The 12,202-nt window shown below is 36.1% G+C and overlaps 1 protein-coding gene across 4 annotated transcripts in view; it reads right to left on the bottom strand.

Annotated features, from left to right (window-relative positions):
- The window catches only part of C2CD3 (C2 domain containing 3 centriole elongation regulator), a 147,895-nt gene that overhangs the window by 81,932 nt on the left and 53,761 nt on the right, over nucleotides 1–12,202 (bottom strand). For all 4 annotated transcript variants that reach the window (XM_037026238.2, XM_037026237.2, XM_037026239.2 and 1 more), the window contains 4 exons: nucleotides 8,337–8,484; nucleotides 5,058–5,209; nucleotides 4,279–4,488; nucleotides 3,473–3,585 (listed from right to left, as the gene is read on the bottom strand). In XM_037026238.2, the coding sequence (XP_036882133.2) occupies nucleotides 3,473–3,585; nucleotides 4,279–4,488; nucleotides 5,058–5,209; nucleotides 8,337–8,484 (623 nt within the window). The remainder of the gene's footprint in view (nucleotides 1–3,472; nucleotides 3,586–4,278; nucleotides 4,489–5,057; nucleotides 5,210–8,336; nucleotides 8,485–12,202) is intronic.

Below are 12,202 nucleotides of genomic sequence, written 5' to 3'. Positions count from 1 at the left end.
TACTATGGCTTTGTAGTAGAGCTTGAAGTTGGGGAGTGAGATCCCCCCTACTTTATTCTTCTTTTTCAGGATTGCTTTGGCTATTCGGGGTCTTTGGTGTTTCCATATGAATTTTTGAATTATTTGTTCCAATTCATTGAAGAATGTTGCTGGTAATTTGAGAGGGATTGCATCAAATCTGTATATTGCTTTGGGCAGGATGGCCATTTTGACGATATTAATTCTTCCTAGCCATGAGCATAGGATGAGTTTCCATTTATTAGTGTCCCCTTTAATTTCTCTTAAGAGTGACTTGTAGTTTTCAGAGTATAAGTCTTTCACTTCTTTGGTTAGGTTTATTCCTAGGTATTTTATTCTTTTTGATGCAATGGTGAATGGAATTGTTTTCCTGATTTCTCTTTCTATTGATTCGTTGTTAGTGTATAGGAAAGCTACAGATTTCTGTGTGTTAATTTTGTATCCTGCAACTTTGCTGTATTCGGATATCAGTTCTAGTAGTTTTGGAGTGGAGTCTTTAGGGTTTTTTATGTACAGTATCATATCATCTGCAAATAGTGACAGTTTAACTTCTTTACCAATCTGGATTCCTTGTATTTCTTTGTTTTGTCTGATTGCCATGGCTAGGACCTCCAGTACTATGTTAAATAACAGTGGGAAAAGTGGGCATCCCTGTCTGGTTCCCGATCTCAGAGAAAATGCTTTCAGCTTCTCGCTGTTCAGTATAATGCTGGCTGTGGGTTTATCATATATGGACTTTATTATGTTGAGGTACTTGCCCTCTATTCCCATTTTGCTGTGAGTTTTTATCATGAATGGATGTTGAATTTTGTCCAATGCTTTTTCAGCATCTATGGAGATGATCATGTGGTTTTTGTCTTTCTTTTTGTTGATGTGGTGGATGATGTTGATGGATTTTCGAATGTTGTACCATCCTTGCATCCCTGGGATGAACCCCACTTGGTCATGGTATATGATCCTTTTGATATACTGTTGAATTCTGTTTGCTAATATTTTATTGAGTATTTTTGCATCTACATTCATCAGGGATATTGGTCTGTAATTTTCTTTTTTGGTGGGGTCTTTGCCTGGTTTTGGTATTAGGGTGATGTTGGCCTCATAGATGAGTTTGGGAGTATTCCCTCTTCTTCTATTTTGTGGAACACTTTAAGGAGAATGGGTATTATGTCTTCTCTGTGTGTCTGATAAAATTCCGAGGTAAATCCGTCCGGCCCCGGGGTTTTGTTCTTGGGTAGTTTTTCGATTACTGTTTCAATTTCTTTGCTCGTAATTGGTTTGTTTAACTTTTGTGTTTCTTTCTTTAGGCACTATTTTTAAGGGTAAGTTTTTTTAATGTTTGTGCTGGATATAGTCATGTTAAGTGAGAAATAATGCATGCACAAGATTACTTACCAAAGTACTATTTTTAACAGCAAAAGACTAAAATAAACTTAAATACTGATAATGTTGAACAACAGGGGGTGTTTAAATTATGGCAAAGCCATGCAATAGAATACTATGCTGTCATAAAGGACTGAGACATACAATGGAATACTATGCTGTCATAAAGGACTGAGACAGTCATGAAAGACTGAGCTCTTTATGTCCCGCTATGAAAAAAATCCTAAGATATACTACTAAAGGCAAGGTGAGAATAGTGTATATAGTCCCCTAATACTTGGGTAAAAATGAGGAGAAAGCAAAAAAGACAAACACATTTCCTTATATATGCATGAAATACTTTGGAAGAACATAAGACACAACATTGTTTGCCTACAAAGATTTTGAAGCACATGAATAAATTTTATCTAGTTCAAAAACCGAATAAAACAAAGCAAAATAAAAGTTTGAAAATCCAATGTTACTGTGCTGTACAAGAAAGTTACTGAGAGTAAAGGAGAGTTAGGACCATATCTTTTGCTTCTCAAACCACTTGCCAGAGAAGAAACTCAACAATGATCAACTGTTCACAGGTCAAACTGGAGAACCAAGGCAAAGTTATTTGCAAAATCGTTCAAAAGTATTTGTAATTCTGTATGACAAGAACATAAATGTCTTTTATATTACCCTTTTACTTTTCTGTATTTGAAATATTCAAAGCAAAACAGAAAAAAGACATCAAAAGCTCAAGCAACAAAAGAAAAAAAACGACTACAGCAAAATTTTAAAACTTTTGTGCTATAAATGATACTATTTAGAAAGTGAAAGGACAACCACCCATAGAATGGGGGAACACATTTGCAAATAATAGATCTGAAAAGGGTCTTAAATCAAAAATATGTAAAGAACTCTTACAACCCATTTAAATGGGTAAAGAATTTAAACAGATATTTCTCCAAGAAGATATACAAAATGGACAATAAACTCAGGAAAATAGACTCAAGTTATTAGCCATTAGGAAAGCACAAAACCAAACCACAGAGAATACCACTTCACACCCTCTAGGATGGCTGAAAGAAAAGTAATGGAAAATAACAAGTGTTGGTGAGGTTGTGGAGAATTGGAACCCTTATACACTACTGATGAGAATGTAAAATGGTGGAGCAGCTGTTGAAAATAGTCTGGCAATTCTTTAAAAAGTTAAAACATATAATTGCCATATGACCCAGCATATGGTATATACCCAAGGGAAATGAAAACATGTCCATACAAAAATGTACTCAGAAATGTTCAAAGTAGCATTATCTGCAATAGCAAAAAAGTGGAAACAATCCAAATACCCATCAGCTAATGAATGGATAAATAAAAATTATGGTATGTGATATATCCATATGGTAGAATATTATACAGCCACAAAAAGAAATGAAGTTTAACCACATTAAAGCTCTTCAAACATATTTCTACAACATGGATCAAACTTAAAAATATTATGGTAAATTACAGAAACCAGTCACAAAAATCACATATAATGTGATTCCATTTATAAAAAATGTCCAGAACAGACAAAATGATACAGACAGAAAGTAGATTAAGGGTTGCTTGCTGGTTGTGGTGGGGGAAGGGGGAAATGAGGAGTGGATGCTAAGGAGTACAGAATTTCTTTAAGTGGTGATGAAAAAGCTCTAAAATCTTACCATGGTGATGGTTGCACAAACTTTTGAATATAATAAAAATCACTTAACTGTACACTTCAAATGGGTGAACTGTATGTTACATGAATTTTATTTTGAAAAAAACTGTTTTAGAAAGTAGAAGGAAAGAAACATGTCAACAGCTGAAAGAGCATGATCTAAAGCATCAGGAGTTCTGAGTTATAGTCTCAGGCATGCTGCTGCCTTGCTGCCTTGCACCAGGATAGTCAAGGCATCTCTGGGCCAGTTCCCTCACTTATAAATAAAGGATTAGAGTATATTTATCTCAAAGTTCTTTCTAGGTCTAAGATTCTGTGATACTATAAAAGTCAGATGAGTAATTAGGGAATCAAATATTCTTCCGACGCCAAAATGTCTAAGTAGCAAACCACCCTCTCTCTTACTTCCATTTGTAGTTTTACTGGAGGCAAGTCGGACAACCTCAGTGAGCAAAGCTGTCTTTTCCAATCCATTTTTGGTAAAGCCCACAGGAAAATGATATTCCACAAAGAAGGTGCTAAAATTGAAAACAAAAAATGTGATTAAAAAAAAACCCCAAAAAACAAAAATAAAATACAACAAACAAAACAAAACAAACATTAAGCCTATTTTTTGTCTGATCAATCCTTCATATATTTCAAGGCCTATTTTCAGGACCTCAGGTCCTCAGTGGACCTACCTCCTCTCTACAAAGCTATCACCAATCCTGTGGGGCAGAATTAAAGGTTTGCTCCCACAAAAGCACTAAAAAAAAATGATCTATTTATTATTGAGACATTATTAACATATAACATTATATTAGTTTCATAATGATTTGGTGTTTGCATATATTATGAAATGATCACAACAATGTCTAGTTACACCCCATCACCACAAACAGTTATAAATTTTCCGCATCACTTTTAACATCTACTTTGGCCCCTACAGCCATATATTACAGGCAGCCATGAAGTGTTTTCTCTCCTGCTGACTGTTAAGGTATGCAAGAACAGAGCCTGGGTTTTAGTTTTCTTTATTTTCATACCTACCCAGTGTAGTGCTTGGGCCTAGTGAGAGATTCAATACATTTTTGTTGATTGAATCATGCACATGAAAGCACTTTTCAAGTCATAAAGTGTCACGCAATTATTTATTTATCTATGAACTATTATTATTATCAGACATACCTTCTATAAATGTCAAATTTAGCTTTCCCCTGTTAGAGACATACCGCTTTTTTGTTGCTGTCAGTTTAGGGGGTCTCCCAGGAAAGCTTTTTTTGCCAGGGGTCATATGAGGACTCTCTGGGGGAACTGCCATTGTTTCAATGATGATTCTGACGGAATGTGTTCTACTCAGAAGGGCCAGTCTATCCACACTTAGTGTCACAGTTTGGGCATCTTCTGGAGTTTCTGGTAACATCTGTTGTTGAACCAAATTGCTGAAAGGAGTTCATACAGACAGTAAGGCAGATGGCCAGGGGCCCAACATGAAATGACCTACTTAATGAACAAGTTATCAAGTATTGAGAAATGGCTTTAATCATCAGAATTCTGGTCCTCATCTACAGTAAAAAAAATTTCAAAAAATGTAAAAATATTCTTATAATCAAAAGGTTTATCTCCACACAAAGTATAGAAACTGGTGCTATAGAATGAGATTTTCTACCAGCAGTACAGACTTTGCTTCAGTTACCTACTGCTTTAATAAAACTACCATCCATCACTTTTTCTTTATTCCTTTTCATTTGCTTTCTTTACCCATATTGTCTATGTAAGTATAATATAGCATACATACAACCTAGAATTCTCCTTTCTCCCTTAACCATTTTATTGTATCCATCTTTTCAAGCTACTACATTTTAAAGGATTGCAATACTTAGTAAGTTACTGTAATTTACTTAACAGTTTGATTGTGTTGCACAAATGCAGGTCTTTCACGTTAGGAGAGCTTATGAAAATAATCTTCCTTTGCTTTCACCTCTACACAAGCACTGATAGGAAGGCTCACCTATTTTTCTTGCCTGATGCCCTCTTTTTCAACTTAGAATCATTTGACTCCAGAGCCTTAGGAGACCTAGCAAGAGCTTTTTTCTGGTTCATTTTTTTAGAAGGGACAATATCATCTTCACTGAAGAAATCACTGATGCTGGTATCAGATTTCTGAAGGAGGAAGAAACAAAAAGAGAGCCACTGCAGGATAACTGCTTCAAGGATAGTGGTAACGAAAACATTTCTCTAAAAGTAAATTCTATACACATATCATTTTCTTCAAGAAGTAATACATGCCAGGAAAATAATTCCATGTTTCTCCTGTTTACACAAAAATCTGAAGTTCACAAAAATAACCTACAAGCTCAGTTCAAAGTAAATAAATGAAAAGAGATTATTTTTTCAAAGTCTCAATAATAATCACCACCACTATTTATTGACTGCCTGCTATGTATCTAATACTATGGTGTTGCATGTATATTTCTAAAACACATTCCTATAAGGGGCCCTTATCTCAATTTTTACAAGTGAAAAAATGAAAACTGAGAAGTTGGGCAGTTTGTTTATGATTCACAGCTATAAGTAGTAAAGGCAGATTTTGAACTTCCTGAGTTCCAAAGCCTGTATTTCTACCACACTTTGAGGCAGAATGACTGGTACAAATGTCACCTAACTATATGGATGAGAAGACTGCTTTTTTCACCACTCCATACTACTGTTGATTCATTATGCTTTTAATTTTGCTAAGATGAACTATTTATTACGTTACAAACTTCCTTAGTGGGGGAGCCAGCTGCTAAGCCCCTATAATTTTTATTTTGAGAAAAGGTAGCTACCACAATTGACTAATCAGCCCTTTCTATCACAAGATGGAAAAGAAAGAGAAGATAGTGTTACAGTTATTTGGCTCCAAATTTTTAAAGAGCTTGCTAATATAAATGCAGGAGACCAATCGAAAGTAATTTTATCAACTCTGACTCCCTTTTTTCAGCTTCTCAGGGCATCTGATTTGTGGACCTGTGATAATGTAACAAATTAATAAATAAGCATGAACCGATGTCCTACGAAGCAATACAATTTCATCAAAGGCAAAATTACAAAACTGTTTGCTCTAGGTTTATCTTTATAAGTGGCAGCTTTCAAAAATGGTTATTGACAAGGCATTCAAAATCTAGACAGGTCCATAGCCTGAAGGAAATTAAACATAACCAAGGTTGTTGAAAGACTGAGAATTTCAGGAACTAAAAAACAAGGTCATAACGCTCAATTTCTAAGCTGTGGATGTTGTTCAACATTAAAAACATCAAACACTGACCCTAGGGACATGAGCATTCTAATTCCTTGGTCTTCTCATTGCTGCATGGCCAATTGGTTCACTCTTTCTTCCAGTCAACAAACATTTTCTAAAATTATTTTGTTCAAACAGTATGTGGGATTACTTAGTGTCATTTACATGTTCATTTCTTCACTAAGTGTTCACTGCATACTCAGTATCTGTCAGGCCCTTACTGTACTGGTAATAAAAAGATAATGAAGACATGTTACTGTTGTGAGGAACTGTACCATACAACATGATAAGAGCTATAAGAGAGGTATGTGCAAGAGACTGTGGACATGGGAGCAACAAAATCTGCTTGGAGGGGTCTGTGATGGTTTCTTCATAGAGGTAATGAGTTGATTTTTAAAGAATGAGAAGAAGTTTAACAGATATATAAGCCCATTTCAACATTCAAAGTAGAAGGATCAGTATGAGTAAAAAATATGGATAGAAAAAGAGCTAGAGTGTTTGAGGAGCGGTGAGACAATAGGTATGACTGGATTCGCTAGTGGGTATAGGACAAAATGGGGATGAGATTGGGGGACTAAGTCAGTATCAGATTCTAATGCCATGCTCAAGGATTATGAATGGGGTGGTCTAGTGGGAAAACAGACTTTTTGCCAGATAGACTAGGGTAAGAATTCTAGTTCTTTCACTTAATTATTAGTATTAATGTCTTTAAGCTTTTATTTCATGATATGTAAAAGAGGTAACAGTTACATCATGGGACTAATAAAAGAATTAAAGAATGTATTTAAAACATCTGGTACAGTACTCAATAAATAACATAACATGTAAATGTTTCTTGACAAACAGAAAATAAATAAAGTTCCCTTTCCTTTTCATCCTATAGGTAAATTAGAATCGATGATTTTTAAGGTAGGAAGTCATGAAACCCTAACAATTCATAATGTATTTTAAACCCATCTCTTTCTTTCCAATCCTATTGCTTCTACTCTCATTCAGGCTCGCTTTCTCACACCTCCAGTAACCCAGGGGCTTCTTATCTGCTTCCAGTTATTCTCCCCTCAGTTGGCCCTCTACATTACTGCCAGATTAACATTCCTAAAACACTATTTTGATCATGACATTTCCTCCTGATTTGACATTTAAAGGCTTTCACAGACTGGCTGCAATGTGCTAGCCTGCCTAATATTGACAATTTCTTTTTCACATGAATTCTCACCCAGTCCAATTAGATCCCTTGCAGTGCACAAATTGCTTCTTTAGACACGGCATTCTTTCCATTCCCATTTCATATCCTTTCTCTGTTTCTCTAAACACTAGCTTTCAAGTCTAGTTAAAACCTCTTATTCCTCATGATGCTCTTCCTGACAATCTTATGTAAAATTTCTCCCTGCTTCCTCTAAACCCTGGTAGCTCTCGCTGTCTTACCAGTGAGCTGGTATAAACCACCTTGTATTTATCTTTTCTGACCTAGAGAAATGGAAAATCAGGAACATGACAGTATACTTCATAACTATAAGTGATTACTTGTTAAACAGGCATTGTACTTATTGCTTATAGATTCTGGAAGATGCTAAACCAATGAATAGAACATATGGTTTGATATAAGAACGTGGAAAATGCTAGAACTGAATAAAAGAGAATGTGCTCTCTTAGGGGTCTGTAGTGGTATTTGTCACCTGTGAGTAGAGATGTTTCTGGAATATTTTGAAGAGATACCAGTCAAGGGTGGTTCTGAGAGTATATCTGTATTAGCACTTCCTTAGATGAGCTCTAATATTAATTAAGACCATTAGGCCTTGGACTCAGGTAAACTTGAATTCGAATTTTGGCCTGAACACTTACTTGCTATGTGTCCTTAGACAAATACTTATTGGCCTATCTCCCCAGCTATAAAATGAAGTATATAAACTGGATAGCTTTTTGTCTGGCAGGTGGTAATATGTGTGTACCTACTAATATTACTAATACACTTATTCTCCAATTCCTAAAGCTTCAGATTCAATGACTTACAGGTGCTGTGTAAAATAAGCTCTCCAGGAGACTCTGGTCATAGTGAGGGTCATTCGGTTCACTGCTGCAGTACACATCACTCCCTGGAGATGGGGAATCTGGAGGAGAGCCCAGTCCATCCCAGTAATGACCTTGGGATAATTCTACACTGCAGACACAGAAGAAAAACAAAGGAGAAGGACTTTAAAAGAAGTTTAGCTAAGTTTTTCTTTTTTAAGGGAAAAATTTCTAAAGTTCTAAACACACAAGAAGACATGTTAAACAGAAAACTAACATTGAACAGAAGACTAACAAATATTTTCATATTATATTTCCCCTCCTCTTGGATGTCAAAAGCTAGTATTAAAAAAAGTACACCAATGATACTGACTGATCTCATTCATTTATTTAACAAACATCTCACTGGGTACCTATTATGTGCCAGGCATAGTATTAGGTCCTGAATGAAACAGAGATGACTAAGCTAACTTACTCTACTCTTATGCTGCTTATGGGCTAGCAGGAAGGAGAAAAGATAAAAAATTAACGGTAATGAGTTAGATGTTACATGTTGTTTTTGTGAAGAATGGCTAATTCATAAATATGCCTTCTTACATTAAGTAAAAATCTGTATATTTAAGGGTTAATTATGGCATAATTAGTTCTATGTGGGACACAGAAATGAATAAAACAGAACCACTACTTAGAGTTTGTAAACTAATAAGCACACAAGGACATGTATATTTCATTCATTTTTGTTTCTCCTATAGTAACTAGCACTTAATGACCATTTGTTAATAAACTTGCTGAATACTTAATGAACATGTTATTAATAAAAAATGCAAGTTATTATACTTATTATGTGCCAGGCACTGTGCTAGAAATTTCAATTATTCTTTCAACTTTGCTTCCTTTTCAAGCTAGCTACTATACTTTGTTCCCCTTCTTTAATTTCTCAGAAAATAGTAATAATTACTACCTACATTTATTGGAACAAACAGATGCTCAATAAATGTTCCTTTCTTTAATCTATAGCAGAGTTTCTCAACCTTAGAACTCTGACATGGTGGGTCAGATAATTATGTCATTGGGAGCTATCCAGTGTACTTTGGATCCCTGGACTCTACTCACAAGATGCCAGCAGTACTCCCCCAGTATTAACAACCCCAAGTGATTTCAGACATTACCAAGTATCCTGTGGGGCGGGCTGGGGGTAAGGGAGAACTGCCCCTAATTAGAGAACAAGTGATCTGTAGTAGTCTCTGTCTCAAAAGTCAGAGCAACTACCTAATTGCCAAAACCAAACCAACAACTTCCTAGTCCACATGGTTCTCTGCAGCTTCTCAGCACTACTCCTTTTTGAAGATTTACTTACTGATTTTCTTCACAACTCGCATTTGCCACTTAGGGCTTCCCTCCTACTTAGTTGCCTGAACTCCCTGCTCCCTCCCCCACACCCTTAAAATTGAAAAAATTTCCACTGTTCTGTATAATGGTCATCTACTTTTTCTTTTTTTTCAAATTAACATTTCTTTGAATTCAACTTTATTTTTGATTCCATATATAAGAGATCCATGCAGTATTTGCATTTGCCTGTCTTATTTTACTTAACATAATGCCCTTCAGGTTTATCTGTGCTGTCACAAATGGCAGAATATCCTTCTTCCTTAAAGCTGAATAATATTCCATTGTATATATAAACATCACATTTTCTTGATTAATTCATTCACTGATGAACACTTAGGTGGTTTCTATACACTGGCTACTCTGAATACCACTGCCATGAACATGGGAGTAGAGATATTTCTTCCACATAACCAAGCCATTTCCTTTGGATTTATACCCAGAAGTAGGGTTATTGAATCATATGGTAGTTCTATTTTTAATTTCCTGATGAGCCCCATATTGTTTTCCATAGTGGTGGTACCAGTTTACAGTCCCACTACTGTACAAGGGTTCTCTTTTTCTCCAAATCCTCACCAAATCTCTTGTCTTTTTGATAATATACATCCAATGGTTGTGAGATGATATCTCATTGTGGTTTCATTTGCATTTCCCTGATGATTAGTGATGTTGAGCACTTTTTATGTGCCAGTTGGCCATCTGTATGTTTTCTTTTGATGTCACAACCTGCAACTTTTTGTTCTGCTACACTGTGTTCTATTAAGATACTATAGTACATTTTCTAAAAATTTTATTTTGGTATCATTAATCTACAATTACATGAAGAACATTATGTTTACTAGGCTCCCCCCTTCATCAAGTCCCCCGCAAAAACCCCATTCCAGTCACTGTCCATCAACATAAGATGCTGTAGAGTCACTACTTGTCCTCTCTGTGTTGTACAGCCCTCCCTGTGCCTTCCTGTACATTATACATGCTAATTGTAATGCCCCCTTTCTTTCCCCGCCGCTATCACTCCCTTCCCACCCATCCTCCCCAGTCCCTTTCCCTTTGGTAACTGTTAGTTCATTCTTGGGTTCTGTGAGTCTGCTGCTGTTTTGTTCCTTCAGTTTTCGCTTTGTTCTTATACTCCACAAATGAGTGAAATCATTTCGTACTTGTCTTTCTCCACCTGGCCTATTTCACTGAGCATAATACCCTCTAGCTCCATCCATGTCATTGCAAATGGTAGGATTTGTTTTCTTCTTATGGCTGAATAGTATTCCATTGTGTATATGTACCACATCTTCCTTATTCATCCATTTATTGATGGACACTTAGGTTGCTTCCATTTCTTGACTACTGTAAATAGTGCTGCAATAAACATAGGTGTGCATCTGTCTGTTTCAAACTGGGCTGCTGTATTCTTAGGATAAACTCCTAGAAGTGGAATTCCTGGGTCAAATGGTATTTCTATTTTGAGCTTTTTGAGGAACCTCCATATTGTTTTCCACAAAGGTTGAACTAATTTACATTCCCACCAGCAGTGTCAGAGGGTTCCCCTTTCTCCACAACCTCGCCAACATTTGTTTTTGTTTGTCTTTTGGATGGTGGCGATCCTTACTGGTGTGAGGTGATATCTCATTGTGGTTTTAATTTCAATTTCTCTGATGACTAGCTAGGTGGAGCATCTTTTCATGAGTCTTCTGACCTTCTGAATTTCTTCTTTGGAGAAGTGTCTGTTCAGCTCCTCTGCCCATTTTTTAATTGGATTATTTGCTTTTTGTTTGTTGAGGTGTGTGAGCTCTTTCTATATTTTGGATGTCAACCCTTTATTGGATCTGTCATTTATGAATATATTCTCCCATACTGTAGGATGCCTTTTTGTTCTATTGATGGTGTCCTTTGCTGTAGAGAAGCTTTTCAGCTTGCTCTAGTCCCACTTTTTCATTTTTGCTTTTGTTTCCCTTGCCTGGGAAGATATGTTCATGAAGAAGTCGTTCATGTTTATGTCCAAGAGATTTTTGCCTATGTTTTTTTCTAAAAGTTTTATGGTTTCATGATTTACATTCAGGTCTTTGATCCATTTTGAACTGACCTTTGTGTATGCGGTTAGACAGTGGTCCAGTTTCATTCTCTTACATGTAGCTGTCTAGTTTTGCCAACACCAACTGTTGAAGAGACTGTCATTTCCCCATTGTTATGTCCATGGCTCCTTTATCATACATTAATTGATCATGTATGTTTGGGTTAATGTCTGGAGTCTCTATTCTGTTCCACTGGTCTGTGACTCTGTTCTTGTGCCAGTACCAAATTGTCTTGATTACTGTGGCTTTGTGGTAGAGCTTGAAGTTGGGGAGCTAGATTCCCCCCCACTTTGTTCTTCTTTCTCAGGATTGCTTTGACTATTCGGGGTCTTAGGTGGTTCCATATGGATTTTTGAACTATTTGTTCCAGTTCGTTGAAGAATGCTATTGGAAATTTGATAGGGATTGCATTGAATC

This window comes from Manis javanica, chromosome 11 (genome assembly GCF_040802235.1).
Source record: "Manis javanica isolate MJ-LG chromosome 11, MJ_LKY, whole genome shotgun sequence".
Lineage (NCBI taxonomy): Eukaryota > Metazoa > Chordata > Mammalia > Pholidota > Manidae > Manis > Manis javanica.
This window is presented reverse-complemented; position numbering and strand designations above follow the sequence as displayed.